The 16,237-nt window shown below is 46.6% G+C and overlaps 1 protein-coding gene across 1 annotated transcript in view; it reads right to left on the reverse strand.

The window, feature by feature from the left end:
• The window catches only part of PRKDC (protein kinase, DNA-activated, catalytic subunit), a 2,818,033-nt gene that overhangs the window by 2,136,073 nt on the left and 665,723 nt on the right, over nt 1–16,237 (reverse strand). The window contains exon 32 of the mRNA XM_086965729.1: nt 6,998–7,224. Coding sequence (XP_086821855.1) covers nt 6,998–7,224 — 227 coding nt within the window. The remainder of the gene's footprint in view (nt 1–6,997; nt 7,225–16,237) is intronic.

The raw sequence follows: 16,237 nt of genomic DNA on the forward strand, positions 1-16,237 counted from the left end.
GGCCTACACCCTGAGGGAACATCACAGAGAGGCCTAACAGCGAGACCACGAGATGTGGTATTGTCGCTCCTGGGGGGGGCTACAGATGAGTGGTAAGCGGAGCGGCCGCACGGAGTTGGGGGGCCCCGCGGACGACATCTGGAGACAACCACACCAAGATGGGGAGAGGCATGCAGGGGAGATAGGAGCCTACCACCCCCGGGCGGCCTGCCGGAGGGAACTGCCCATAGATTCGAAGGAGACAACCGGAGAGACGCTGCAGGGGTCCCACGATCCCCCCAAACAAGCCTCCCCCCCACCCACTAGGAGCGGGGATAAGCCTCGGACCAATGGAGCGAAGCTAGAGCCTGAAGACGGAGTAGAAACGAGGATAAGACACCCTCGGCCGGGTGCCGCCCACGAAGGGAGGGATCAGCCGGGACCGACAAGCCGCAAAGCCAGACAGGCAATCTACACCACAGGAGCCACAGAGGGCTAGACGAAGCAGTGCCAGACCAGCGGATAGAGAGTGGGCCCCTGTGGCAGCGGACATAGAAAACGTAACTACAAGAACAGACGAAAGGGCAGGCTGCTAGGGGAGCACAGAATGGGGAAAAAGGACACTGCCACCAGGGTGCCAAGCCAAGAGTCGCTGGACCGCTATGCCGCAACCCAATCCCCCGCGGGGACTGCCCCCCCCCCGGGCCCGCGCTCGGACACAGAGCGCCTGATGGGAGCCATACAAGCTTCAAGAGACGATATACAGGCGTCCCGAGCAGCGCTAGAAGTAATGATTGGTGAAGTGGGCTCAGAAGTCACGCTGCTAAGACAAGACTTTCACAACCTATCGGAGAGGGTGATCATGGCGGAGACGAGAGTAGGTGAGGCAGATGACTATCTCTATCCTCAAGAAGGACATGGCGGACCTGCGGGCATCACACCGTCACCTACAATGAAAGGTGGATGACGCCGAAAATAGGACTCGCCGCAACAACCTTCCCTTTGTGGGCTTTAGAGAAGGACTCGAAGGGTCTAACATGGCGGCGTTCCTACACTCTTGGATACAGAAAACTTTCTCGACGACGCAGTTCTCCGATTGCTTCCTGATTGAATGGGCCCACCACGCGCTGCTGGCAAAACCGCCGTTGGGGGCAAGGCAGCGGCCAGTCATTGCAAGATTCCTGAACTTCGCTGACCAAGACCTGCTACTGAGGGAAGCCAGGAAACTAGGGGAGATCCGACTTGAGAATGCCCAAATAATGATATTCCCAGACTATAGCCAAGAAGTACAAAAACAGAGGCGCTCGTTTGATCCGGTGAAGGCCAAGCTGAGAGAATTGCATCTTCAATATATGTTGCTCTTTCCGGCGAAACTAAAAGTGATCTACAAAGAAAAGACACACTTTTTCACACACCCGGATGATGCGTGGCAATGGCTGAAGGAACGCCCTACACCCCAGAGGACGGAAGGCGAAAAGCACAGGGCGACAACAACACCACCCGATGGCAGACTACAGTGGGGACTGCCGAAGACCCAGAGGTGAAGAGGCTTGAGAAATGGCAGGCACCTGCAAACTACACCATATCCCACATGGGATGCGACAGGCAGACAGAGGCAGAACTCAGCATCACTAGGTGCAGGAGACATGGCGGGATCCAGATTTCGCTGCTTACAGAGGAAGGCACGCTCCGAAGGAGAGGAAGAAATGGAGGGTCACTCCACGGGTGATGAAGAACCAGACGCGCCGTCTTTACATCCCTTGGTAGTAGCAATCCACGAGATGGAGTAGGACAAGGCTAAGCTAATGGGGAGCACACAGAACGATACCCAGGACTCACACTCTTGATTTGGGACGAGATGGGCATTGGAGATTCTAGCTGGTAACCGGACTGCACGCGAGTTATAACCACCCCCTTTTAACTATTGACTGTTACGATATAGATAGTTAATGTTGGTTTGAAGGGGGTAACTCGGGGGAGGGCAACAGACCTTCTCCGCCAGACAGTCCTAGATTTTCAGTTTTTGTGAAAGATGGGACTGCAGGGGGAGGAAGGTAGTGTGGGGGAGTGACAGGAAGTGGCCTTTGTTTCAAGTTGGGGGGGAGTGAATGTGTCTACATGGGACTACATGGATGGAGGTGGGTGGAAGTTATACAAGTTCTCAGGTTGGGTTAGTTGGGGGACAAGATGGGAGGGGGGGATGGGGAGAGGGCGAAGGGAGGGGGGAGGGGGAGGGAGAGAGATTGAGACATGTCAGAAAGGTCACATATGCCGGAATACAGGACACCCCACTAGTGAGGGGCCAGAACACCATCCACAGCAGGGCTTGGCAAGATGTCGGATAGACTCACGGAACAGAATCAGAGTCCAGAGGGGCTCTCAATGCTGACATGGAATGTGAATGGTCTAGGCAGAAAGATCAAACGGCGCCTAGTAAATACGTACATCAAACGGGTAGGCCCAGACATCATACTGTTACAAGAAACACATCTTATGGGTAGCAACTGCAATTTCTTAGCGAGAGGGCAATACAAAGTACTGGTACATGCAGGATTTACCAAAGGCTCACGGGGGGTGGCGATACTGATTAGGAAAAACCAACCGTTCTGAGTGGCACGGATTTGGGCAGACCCACAGGGAACGTATGTGGGAGTGAGGGGCACCTGGAGACGGAAGGAATACACGATCATATCGTCATACGCGCTCCCTAAACTACAGGCAGCTACACTGGCAGGAGTAACGGAGGTCCTCCTTAATTCATCCGACACTATACAGATACTGGGGGGATTTTAACGATGTGATGGCCCAGACCCTAGATAGAACGGGAGATAGGATCAGAGACCAGACCCCTACAGCCCTCTCTAACATGGTCACCGCTATCGGGCTCACGGATGTTTGGAGGTGGCTACACCCAGATGATAGAGCCTATTCCTTCTTTTCAAACGCACATACGGTCTACTCTAGACTAGACTATATATTCCTTGCCAGGCACGTTATATCGAGAGATGACTCAGCCAAATACAAAGCCTGGGGGATATCGGACCACTCCCCGCTCATGGTCAGGGTGGGACGACGGACCCAGAGAGGGGGGACCTGGAGGCTCTCAGCCTGGGACTTACAAAATCCAAAAGTATTGAAGGGTATCAGAGCAGATGTCAAAGTATGCATAGCGGAAAATGAGGGCTCAGTAACGTCCAAAGTGGTACTATGGGAAGCTTTCAAAGCGGTCCTGAGAGACAGGGCCCAATCTAGGCTGGCAGAGGCGACCCGGGAAGTCCAGAGATAGCTCGCGGCACTGGAAGCCAAAATATTAGAGTTAGAAAGGGCATATCAGGATACTAACGCTACAGGTACTCTACGTCAATTGATAGATACTCAAAGTCAATACAGAGAGCTAGCAACGGGTGAGGCCAGAACGCAAGCGCTGGCAACTCTGCATCGTCTGTATGACGTAGGAGACAAATCGGACAAACTGTTGGCGTGGTTGAGCAGGAGGGAAAGGGACTCCAGGTGGATCGAACAAGTGCGCGACACCGAAGGGAACCTAATGGGATTGGACATCCAGATCGCAGACGTCTTTGCCAAACATTACCAATCATTTTATGAGGCGAGAGAGCTAGGCACACAAGAGGATGCCCTGAAATACATGGAGCATCTTGAACTCCCAACACTGACGGACACAGACCTCAAAGACCTTGAGGCACCCATCACACGGGACGAAGTCACGCAGGCACTGGCTAAATTGCGATCTGGGAAATCCCCCGGCCCGAATGGGTTCCGGCAGAATTCTTAAAGAAAACGTCTGACCTTGTAGCGCGACACCTGCTGGGGCTCTTTGAAGTGGCACTACAGGATGGGGTACTCCCTCCGGACCTGCGCAAGGCCACGATCATCCCAGTATTTAAGGACGGTAAGCCGCCAGAGGAATGCTTGTCCTACCGTCCTATTTCTTTACTTAATATTGAGGTGAAACTCTTGGCGACGGTACGGGCACTTCGATTACGGAGGATGATCCCAGATTTGATCCACTTGGACCAAACTGGGTTTCTCCCGGGAAGGGCCACTAGATTCAATCTGACAGTCCCATAATTGGCTGCAGGAGGTGAGCAGGAGACAGGACCCCCATTGGTTCCTGTCGCTAGACACAGAGAAAGCGTTCGATGCAGTTCACTGGCCCTTCTTAGAGGGAGTTATGATATGATTAGGCTTCGGCCCAAACTTCAGGCAATGGGTGCAGCTGTTCTCCACAGACCCAAGGGCCAGGGTCAAAGTGAACGGGATCCTATCCTGAGATTTCCCAGTGAGGAGGGGAACTAGGCAGGGATGCCCCGTCCCCCCTGCTTTTCACGCTGACGATTGAGGTGCTCGCGGCGGCTGTTCAGCAGCATGCAGACATTAGGGGTTTTAGGTTAGGGCCACTAGATATCGCAGAAGAAAAGATTTCCCTATACGCGGACTATGTCCTCCTATATATTACACACCCCAACACGACAATACCGGTGCTCTTCTCGAGTTAGAGCGATACGGTGCGCACGCGTGCTATAGGATAAACTGGCACAAATCAGTCCTATATGACCCCAGAACCCGAGAACAATGGGCGAACCTCCCGGAGAGGTTGCTAACAACTACGGAAGGCTTTACCTACCTTGGAGTGTTCATGACGTTAGATAGGAACACCTCATACGACAAAAATGTCGGACGAATTCTACGGAATTCCGTGGCGGACGCGAATAGGTGGCGGCTTTTACCTCTCACCCTTCTAGGCCGAGCAGCCATGTTGAAAATGTTGACGCTGCCCAAGCTCCTCTACGCGTTTCAAAACTAATATTACCCTCTCCCTCGAAGGGTGTTCAAGGACATCAACTCAGAAGTTCGCACATACCTCTGGCTTGGCAAACAACCTAGGGTAGCACTGGCAACCCTACAGAGACACCAGTACAGTTGGGGGGATATCGCTCCCTAACACGGAGGCCTATTACTGGGCAGAGCACCTGGTAGTCATCAATGACTGGTTTAATGCCCCGGCTACACACCCCACGTATGCATTGGAGAGGCACGTCATGGGTACCCGCCCGTATAATCATTATTTGTATGGAGGCAAAGGGAAGGGGAGGCTTCTGCCGGCACGATGCTCACATTAGTGCTTTGGAACAGAGCAAATACGACCATAGGTTGGGAGGAGAAACACATCAGGCAGACACCCACATGGCGTTGTGCGTGGCTGCGAGAGCTACATAAATTTAAAGGGTTCAAAAGGTGGGATGACATCGGAATCTCGACCCTAGGAGACATAATAGCAAAGGGGACGCTGAAGTCATTTCCAGCCTTAAGAGCGGAGTTTGGCCTCCTCCCCAGGCAATATCTGAAATACGCCCAACTGAGACATGCATGGCAGGCTGAAGGGATCCCAGGAGACGCGCTCCCTGAATACGCACCGCTAGAGGGCCGCCTACTACAGGAGCAGATACCGGAGAGAGCAGTGTCACTGACATACAGGACCCTTATGAATAAATGTCTAATGGCATGGGAACTCTTCGCAGCAAATGGGAAAGTGAGGTGGGAGAAATGGACGAAGTAGACTGGGGCGCTGTCCTTATGCACAGAAGATAGGAAGCAATTAAATCCCGGTCGAGGCTCATACAGTTTCATGGTATGGCAACTCTGCTGCTTCGGCTTTGATATGGCCTAGGACCTCGTCAGGCACTCTAAATAGTCTGCTTTCCCTAGACTAATCAGTGAAACCTCCCAGAAAACTGTTTATCTTTATGAATCAGACTATTTTTGCTCATGGAACGTCAGTGACAGTCTACATCAGGAATGTGGCCTCTCACTCTCACCCCAACCCCCATTAATCATTAACCATTACTATGATTCCCTATATCACTTTTAGGCAGGGAAATTACAATGTCCTTCTAAGGCACTCAGAGGTTTTGGACGACCAGGTAGCTGAAAACCACTGCACTGCTCACTGAAACACAAGCAACCTTATTTTCAACTCTCCAACAAGTATTTGAGGCTTCCTTTTTAGTATCTACCGGAAGGCCTATACCTAGATTTATTCTGAACGTCCTGGTCCTCTGCGGTTCACATTTGCAGCTGAATATACGGAGATGTAAGCTAAAGTTTTCTGAGCCACTTCTGTGCCTTTATATTTCCATCTATATTCCTATCTCCATGTCCTAAATGCATATTTCCAGGGACAATATACTCTATCGTACTTTACCCATTTCCTAGTTGTCTTAAGCTAAATGTTTTATGCCCCTTTATTGATTTGCTTAAATATATATGACTTCTTTGCTGGCTATATCTAGCTTTTTTCCTCTGGGATAGGTTGTTTTTGGCATCTGACCATCAGATTGAGCTAGCCTCCCAAACACAGTTGTCCCATGGACTTCCATTGACTTATTCTGGTGTACTTTGTAGATTCTCAATCTTCTGAGGTACGCTTTGGTTAGTTGTTGTGAGCTTAGCCTAGTGGAGGGCTCTAGTCTTTCCTCTATTCCTCTCAGGACTATTGTACATTTGGCTACCCAGAATGTCTTCATGAAGTGTTTTTGTCGCATCAGATGAACTATATGTATTGTCCTAGTCTTATGTTCTTGCCAATTAGTTATACAGCCCCTATATCTGATTACATCCTGTGATTAGGGACCGTAAGAAAGGTGGGTATCTTGCTACTATACTCACAGAATCGGTTATTGAAACAGGATGTGCGGTGAACAGCTTGGTTTATATTGTATGTTAGCCTTTGTCTTCATTCTATAGTTTCTTATTTATTTCCAGTGTCTCATAGAACGCCTTTTACTCCATACAGGGTCTCCTGATTGTGTTCCACCGTTCAGAAACAACTTCACCGAATGGTCTCGGAGCTGTTAGTGAAAACATACTTGTAGTTTGAAGCCAAGGGTATACTTCTCTACCCCAGGCTGTCTATTGTTTATAAATTCCTCCAATTTTCTATTTAGAAGTGCCATCAAAGAGAATCTGTAAATACATGTTAGAAAAATATCATGCTTACCTTCCAAAAATCCTTCTGACAGTTCTCTAGAATCATGCTAACAAACTCCATTATTCGGACTATGATGGTACACTTGCTGTAGTTGTACTGTTCTCTCTCTTGGGGACTAAACATGGTGCCTTTAGGCCCTGTTCTAAAGCACTGCTCCGCTGTAATGACATCATTCAATGCAAGTCTGCCAAGGAAGAATTTCAAAGCTCTGAGAAAGGAAGACTGAGCTTCAGTACCTAAAAGAGATCACAAGGACTATTATGAAACATCTCACCAAATGCAAGTGTCTTGGTAAGCACAGACATTTGACCTTTCATTAAAGAGTCCGTTAAGTATTGTTTCCCTTCCAGATTACCATTTTGTGTTAAAAGAACATGAACTTAAAAACAAAACAAAAGATCATGAAATTATTTCACTTTTTGATAGGATACATAGCAGCATTTAGTTTCACTCATACCTATTTATAAATGCCACTCAAAATTGCAATAATAGGTTGATTCCTGAAGCGAAGCCACTGAAAGTTCCCTACCACTATCCACAACCCACTGTATTAATAGCGGATGAATAGTTAATATCTGCAGCAAATTGAGTCAGTCATGTACGCTAACACATGGATTTCAACCACGAGTCTCATCTACAAATTCCCAATATAATTTGGCTGTAAATCATGCACGTGCCGTGCTGCAGAACAAGTTTTAAAATCACTGTTTCTGAGCTCCCATAGATTATAATATGAATGCTCTAGGAGATGAGGAGGATATCTGATGAAATTAGTTAGAATCCTGGGATTGCCTCGCCACCGATGAGAATCACGCTGCAGTGAAAACCTTTCTAGATGTCAGATTCAAGGAAGCAACAAAAGCCAACAGAATTGATTACACTGAAGCAACTGGTTTGCCATCTAATAGTCTTGCTGTCATAAAATTAGGAAACACAAACAAAAATAACCACAACATTAATTAAAACAAGCAAGTTAATACAAAAGAGCACTATTTATATATATATATATAGGAATATGATCATAAGTATTCAGAAAAGAAAAACAGGGGCAGGTGTTTTTTTTCCAAACAGGATTTTTTCAACAGGTCTAAATGTAGGGTTGTTCAAAGTTCTTCTACACATACTCATAATTTACTATAGCTGCAATGAATTAACAAAATGCGTGGCACGGCTAGATAGACTCTTGTACCTGGAAATATTTATGATTAACAAACAAGACTTTCTGCTCTGTCAAGCCATGGAAAGACAGCTAGTTTAAGTATGTTTCTTGATTCCGACACTTTTCTTTTTCAATAGACGTTTATGATAACTTTGACAACCCTATTGTGGGCCAACTGCAGTTTACCCATGATGTTTCTGTGTGGTGCAGGAAGACCGCACCAGTATAGGTAAGGCTACTGTAGTATACACAAGCCATTCAGCCCTTTAGCACAAACAGCAGAAGTGGAACACTGAATAATTGATACAAATATAGACAGGTAGTCACATTTAGAAGGGTTTCAACTGCTGACCTTTTGACTCATCAGATATGAGGACCACAAACAAATATAGACGCTGTCAAACCACAAAGTAACCAAACCCAAATATTCTAGATCACTCTGAAACACTACATAGCATGTGAAATGGTGGCCAGATTCAGAAAATCCCTACCCAAAGGCTAAGGGGAGTGGAATGTTTGGATGTGACATAAAAGGAAGAATCCTTATTAAAGAAGCCAAGGGAAGGTTGCAATGGTGGTACAATAAGAGTAGCTTTTACAGAGCTGGTGAGGGGCAACTGATTAGTGCTAAGGAAGAAAATAATAAAATCCCAGAATTAGAAGGACGACTGCACTGCTTCACTAGGAAAACAAGCATACAACTTCTACTGCCAGAGACTGTCTCTACTAAAGTGCCTTTGATCTACAGACTATCTATGCTCCCTAGCACTGTGCCCCACCATTTATCTTTGCCCTACTACTTTCTTTGCTCCTTCTGTTTCAAAGGTGTCTAAGCAGCCCACTACGCCGAGCTAGCACTATAAAACAACAAGGAATAAAAAGAAACAGAAACAAGAACTCCAAGACTGTAGACAGGAAGCGCAGCGGACGAGCGCAGCGGGAGCGCCGTTTGCGCGCCGAAGGCGCGCCTAAGGCAAGCCCGTCTGCGCCCGTCCGCGCCCCGGCAGTGCCCAGGGCCAGGAACCCTACTGATTCAACACTGCATGGAACTACTCCCCCTATCACTTACAACTCAGACGAACTGAGAGCTCTAAATCACAACCTCTTATGTAATGAAGCCCACTGGGATGTCTCAGACTCCATCTCACGAATCTGTCCTAACTGCTCCTTCAAATTTAGCCACCTTAATCCCTCCTTCCCCCAGCTTACCACAGCGGATGACCCACCTATTCAGGCTGCCCTTATCAATGCACGCTCCCTATCAAAACACTCAGAGGAAGTATATGAATTCATCATTGATAAAAACATTGACATCCTATTCATCACGGAGACATGGCTGAATAAGAGCTGCGCCCCAGTAGTTGAGCTGGCTGTCCCCAGAGGGTTTAAGATCACCAGACAGGACCGCAATAAAGGCAGGGGAGGAGGCTTGGCCGTGATCTATAAGGAGAAATGGACTCTGAGGATAGAATGCACAGGAAGGATTGAGGATGGAGAAGCAATGGAATTTTCCCTAGCATTATCCCCGCAATTCACTCTGGGGGGACTATTGATCTATCGCCCTCCGGGTCCTCTAGGCAATTTTATCAAATCCCAGGAGGAGATCACCATCCAACGTGCACTCAGATTTCCACACTTCCTAATGTTGGGTGATTTTAATCTACATATGGACACGAGCTCTGCTCCCGGAGTTAAAGAGCTGAAAGAAATCTGCAGTTTGGCGCAGATGGTTCATCAGGTGCAATCTGTCTCTCATGAAGGGGGGCACTGCTTAGATCTGGTATATTCCAACTTTAACATTTCTACCGATCTACCATACCCCATTTCATGGTCAGACCACTTTCCGGTTCACTTCTCCTGGTTCATTAACAAAACTCGTGTGTTACCCACACTTAAGACTGAGGAACGCCCTAGAAGAATTAATATTCCGGATCTAGTGGAGGCCCTCACCCACTCCACCCCTATGAAAGCACAAAACTTGGATGAAGCTGTAGACAACTTCTCATCCTGGATAGACTCCTCCATTAAGTCACTACCAAAAAGCAAAGGTAAAAACAACCATAGGATCACCCCCACTGCCCCCTGGTATACTGAACAATTAAAAATTTTAAAAACAGGATGTAAGGCGCTAGAGCGAGTATGGAGAAAGAATTATTGTCCCACTGCTAAAACGGAACTTCGTGCAGCCCAAAAAAGTTACTACGCCGCGATTAAAACAGCTAAAGGGGAATTCTATGCGTCTAGAATTCAAAAAGCCAAAAACAACAGTCGAGAAATTTTCTCCATAGTTAAAAGCTTTACTGCCCCGGTAGCAGAGAAGACGGCAATTCCGCCTTCCACAGACTGGTGCGAACAACTATCCACTTTCTTCATCGAGAAAATTCAAAAAATTCAAGACAGTTTGAATAACCCTGACCAGCCACTTGCCTCGCAATCGGATCTAGCTTTAAATTGCCAACCTCTTCCTCCTCCACCTTCTCTAATGTCAAGGGTTAAAGCAGAAATGACCAAATTCACTCAGGTTGAAAGTACAGATGTTATGGCCATATTAAAAACTCTGAAGTCAGGGTCACCTATAGATCCTTGCCCTGCAAGGGTCCTGAATGGAATAGCTGAAGTAATTACCCCCATGGTCACCACCCTGGTTAATGAATCCCTAACTTCAGGAGCTGTGCCCACCAAATGGAAACAAGCCAAACTTCTGCCTCTGATAAAAAAACCCTCCGCAGATCCTTCGATCACCTCCAACTACAGGCCCATATCACTCCTTCCAGCCCTCGCCAAAGTTTGCGAGAAGGCGGCATTCCGGCAACTTGAGAGATTCGTGGAATTCTCTGAAGCTCTTCATCCGGCCCAATCAGGGTTCCGCACCTCTTTCAGTACTGAAACTGCATTGGTGGAAATGGCTGAGGCCATTAGGGAATGCCTTGACGGAGGCAGCAGAGCGGCCCTTATTCTTTTGGACCTCTCTGCCGCGTTCGACACAGTGCCCCACCGCCAGCTTTTATCTAGGCTGGAGGACATTGGCATCTCGGGCACGGTTTTAGATTGGATCAGGTCTTTCCTATCTGACCGTTCCCAACAGATTTGGTTACCCCCATATCACTCCTCCAATAGAAGGGTAGAAACTGGAGTACCCCAGGGGTCGACCTTAAGTCCCCTTTTATTTAATATTTATTTAACTCCTCTGATCCGGCTGGCAGAGAGCTGGGGGGCTAAGATAATGGCCTACGCCGACGACACCCAGCTTCTCTTCACCTGGAAAAAGGAGAACTTGTGCACCTCTGGAGTACGCCAATGCCTATCCTCTGTATTTGCCTGGCTAGCTAAATCATGCCTCAAATGCAACGAGGAAAAAACAGAAATTCTGCTCTACGGCCAATTCCCCACTGACTTTAAGGAGTCTATTTGGCCCAGCGAATCAACATGCCCGACGGGAGAGAGTGGGATAGCCAAGAACCTGGGTATCTGGTTCGGAGCCGACTTATGTTTCCGCGACCAGATCTCGCGCTTGGCGGGGACGTGTTTTGGAACCCTGACCACTCTGCGCAAATTCTTTCCCCTCCTCCCACAAACGGCCAAAGAAACTGTAGCCAGAGCTCTGGTTCTCTCCCGTCTGGACTACTCAAACGCCCTTTATATAGGGGCTCCTGACTATATGATCAGAAAGTTACAGGTAGTCCAGAATGCTACGGTGAGACTCATTTTCAACATCCCCAGGAGACTCAGCGTTCGCAAACAGTTGAAGGAGCTTCACTGGCTTCCTGTGGCACAAAGAGTGCACTTTAAATCTTTGGTCATCGTCTATAAGGCCCTCAATGGTCCGTGCCCTTCGTATCTAGCCAAAAGATTCACTCTCTACCTCCCGACCCGTCAGTTGCGATCTACCTCCAGAAAGCAGGTGGTCGTCCCCAGATTCAGAAGAGTCCGCCTGGGTGGACAATCTCTAACGGTAAAGGGAGCTCAAATGTGGAACGCCCTACCAGACGCTCTTAGACACGCTCCCAATCTGACCAATTTTAAAAAACTGCTTAAAACTCACCTCTTTCAAGTTCATGATTAGCATACTCCTTTTTTCCACTCTGATCCAGTTTCTTCCCCGCGCCAGGACAGTCTTGACTAACGGAGCGCGTTATAAATCCGCATATAACATAACATAACATAACGTATGCTTTGCAATTGCTTTCCAACAACATCATGACTGTTCAGAGCTGCCCTTAAACCCCTGGCATGTGAGTCTCACACCCAATCGCACCTCACCAAGTGATGTACTGTAGGGCACTAAATGGGTGCCTCTGACGAGAGGCCACTCCCAAAATGGAAACAAAATGCCACTCCCAAAATGGAGAAAAAAAATGAACCGTACCCAAGGGTGAGAGGACCATTTCTATTTTTTTATGAATTTTATAATGGCTCTCTTTATTAAGTTAAAAATTAGGACTAGAGAAAGTATTAAGATAAATACAAAAAAATCCTGTCATGTACCCCTAAAAAGTAATTGAAAGTTGAGACAATGCAGACAGTTAAAATACTTAAGCCACAGGATGTTTAATCTGATGGGTACTCAAACTACATGCAGACTCTGCACCTTTCCAATCTCTTTCATGGGTCAGAGTGAATACAAAAAATTGAAATGTATTTTCTTCACTGACAGTTGGCACCTCAACACAACTCAGCTTTGGACCCACACAGCTATGACATGAAGATGTGTAATGCATCACAGTAACATCAATTCCTATAGTTTTAGCCATACCAGCAGAGGCGTAGATGAGGCTTACGAGAATGATCGAAATGGCAGAGTTCCAAAACTAACTTTGGGACTTTATTAAAAGTCGCCTGATCACTCCGCAGGACAAGCAGGTGTATGGATCGGTGAAGAATCTGCAAATAGATAGTGTCAACCATAAAGATTGTTACTGAAGGTAACCATCATCTTCTTCTGATGGATATTTCGGCCTGCAGATTCCTCATCTCGCATCAACAATAACCAAATAGTATCCCTACATTGGTGGATCTGAGAAGACAGTCAAACCAGGAAGTGCTTCACAGACATTTTCAAAATGGCCACCTGTGCGCACTTTAATGTTGAGGCATTAATGCTTGGTGAAGGTCCGAAACAAAGACCATGCTGCACCCCAGCAGATACAGAACATAAATACCCCTTCACAATGCTGAAGAAGCAGCCTTTGCCCTGGGGAATGGGCCCTGATGCCCTCAGAAGTCTCCCTGTAAAGACAAATGCAGAATTTCATGCATATCATGATCCAGCTGAAAATAGTCCACTTCTGACTCGCCTTACGTTTGTTGGAACCACCTGAGCCAATCATAAATTGATCATCAATCTGGTAATCATGAGTCCTGCGAATGTGAAAGCTTCAAGGATCTAGACAGTAGAATTACTCCCCCTCTTACGAAGGATGAAGAGGTAGGTAGAATGTTGGTAGAATGATGCACTGACCCAGATGAAATGAGAACTAATTTCAGAAGGAAATAAGCATCAGTCCAAAGGACAAGTTTACCTGGGAAAAATGTGTTGAAATGAGAACAAACAGACACAGTCTGCAGCTGACTAACGCATCAAACCAAGGTAATGGCAATTAAGAACAGAGTATTCAAGGTAAGTAGTAACAAAAGATAAGTGTGCACGGGCTCACAAGGCAAACCCATCAAGAACTTGAGTGCCAAGTTAGGGCACCCAATGAGGCATGACAAAATAAAAGGGTGGTTGTTCACCAAATGGGTCTATGCTTTCAGAAAGCACTAAAAACAGAAGGCTCAAACAATAACAGTTGATCCAGCAAATCAAGAAAAGCTAGAAGAGCTCTTAACAGTGACCACAGAACAGCCTTAGGCAATGGAAAGTGCAAAAGGCTACAGATCATATAAGCGTGCCTTGAAGGGGCCAATGTCCTTCTCAGAACACCAAGAAATTATTGGGAAAAACAACTAGATATAACAGTTTAAACAGAGAAGCAACAAGATGAAAAATGTACAGCTTCTAACTCTGCAGGCAGGTCAAAAGAACTTAGAATGACCTGCTAACGCTCCAGAGATAAAGGTGGAGGTTAGTACGCAGAACTTGCCCACCCTATTGCGAGAAGAGGTCTGCCTCGAACAGAAGCAGAAGAGGGGAAAATGAAGAGGGAAACAGATATTAAGTATGCCACTCTTCATTGGCCAATCCTGCACTATTAAGAACAACTGGGTACAATCCTGATGCATCTTCCTGTGGACCAAAGGAATCAGAGGGATAGTAGGTTAACATAGATGAGATAGAAATGCTACTTCAGCCAGAACACAATTGCCAGGGCTCCCTGCAGCAGGAGCTGTAGAGTACACAACTGCAAATGTGTGTTTGTGGGAGGAAAAGCGATCCACCACAGGTTGCCCCAAAGGTCAAAGAGGGGCTTAACCACCTCTAAATGAAGCAGCCACTTGTGATCGGCAAGATAACGGTCTTAAATTGTCTGCCCTCACATGCCTATCACATTGTTCACTCTCAAAGATATATCATGAGCCAGAGACCAAAACCACACCCTCCGGACACCCAAGAGCAGGGAGCGGGAGTCCAAGCCACCCTGTTTGTTGGAGTACCACATTGTGGTTATGATGTCATTCGGACCTGAACCAACTGTTCATTGATAAAAGGCAGGAAGAAAATAATAGATATAGTATCCCCACTCTATTTCGTACTCTGGAACCAATTCCATGGCCCCTTTGTTCAACACAGCAGGAACCTTCTGCTGCAGAACGCAGGCATGGTCGTCTGAGCTGAGCGAAGGGATGGCGCAATAGAAAGAAGCAAGTCTTGAAATGGAAGGGCGTACCCTTGTTCAATAATCTGTAAATCTACATATCCACCAAATCTGGAAGAGAGGAGGCCATTGAGGCTGAAGTCAAGGAATGGACCTGATAAATGCATGACCTACCCCTCAAGCAGGAGCGATGCAGCAAAGCCAAAATGTCCCTCTTATGAGGTTTCTTGGACAGGCAACGGGCCTGGAATGTATCTGGGACCTGTGACATGAAGAGCTTCAACTCAAGCTCTTTTATTGCCTTAGCCTACAGGAGGTCACTCTTTTCAAATGATCTGGAGTTGTGTATATGTCCAGGCACCACAGGCAGACATTGTGCAGGTCAGAATGAAATCTTCTTGTGGCAATATCGACATGGCTTTAAACCCCGATATTTTTGAGAGACATCTGTGTCAAAAACACTACAAAAGATTACTTTGGAAAGAAATATTCAGAGGAGAGAAACTCCGGATTCACATGAATAGCACAAAAAAATGGTTAGAGTACTGTGGCAGCCCATTCTACGATTCTGTGACATTATATATGTATCCGACTACAGTTATGCTGGTGTTGAGGTGCCTCCTATAGACTATTTCAACTTCCTGAAACCACTCTTGAGTCTGGGAGAGATTTAAGAGGTGAGTAATGTACAGATATGAGTATTCATCAGAAAGGAAGGTGATAGGTCTCAGTAATAGAGTCACAGAATGCCATATGTAAAAGCTTAGGTCTTCAGAAGATGAGGAGCAATGGATTTTAAGTTTAGAGGCCCGTTAACACCTTTTCTTTGACCATCGTAGTTTGAGAACAGGGCCATCATGAAACCTCTAGGTGTGAGCTTTGGGACAACCTGCTGCAGTCAAAGTAACAACACATTTCTTTGAGATGGATTTAACAGTATCAGCATTATTTACATCAACCTTACCACAGAGAAACATCTGCAGATCAAGGAAACCATAATGCCATTATATCTTAATTCAACAACAGGGTATGTCATTCATAGAGAAATCCTTTTAAGCATTTTTCCCAATTTAGATAGAGTTTGGTGCTTCTGATGTAGTGTCCTCGTAAGGAATTTTGGTGCCCTGGGCAAAATATATTTTGGAGAGCCCTGTTAGCAACAACTTTGAATTTTATTACCCAGTATTGAGCAATTAACGCCCACATAATATGAAGCAAACTTGTAAAAACAGAGTTAACATAAAAACAGTATAAATATGTCCTAAGGACCCAAAACACTTAAGATAACAAAGGGCAGTGAGAGTTAGGGGTACAGGTAGGCAGAGAGAAGAGAGG

Source organism: Lissotriton vulgaris, chromosome 4_1 (genome assembly GCF_964263255.1).
Source record: "Lissotriton vulgaris chromosome 4_1, aLisVul1.2, whole genome shotgun sequence".
In the NCBI taxonomy this organism is placed as follows: domain Eukaryota; kingdom Metazoa; phylum Chordata; class Amphibia; order Caudata; family Salamandridae; genus Lissotriton; species Lissotriton vulgaris.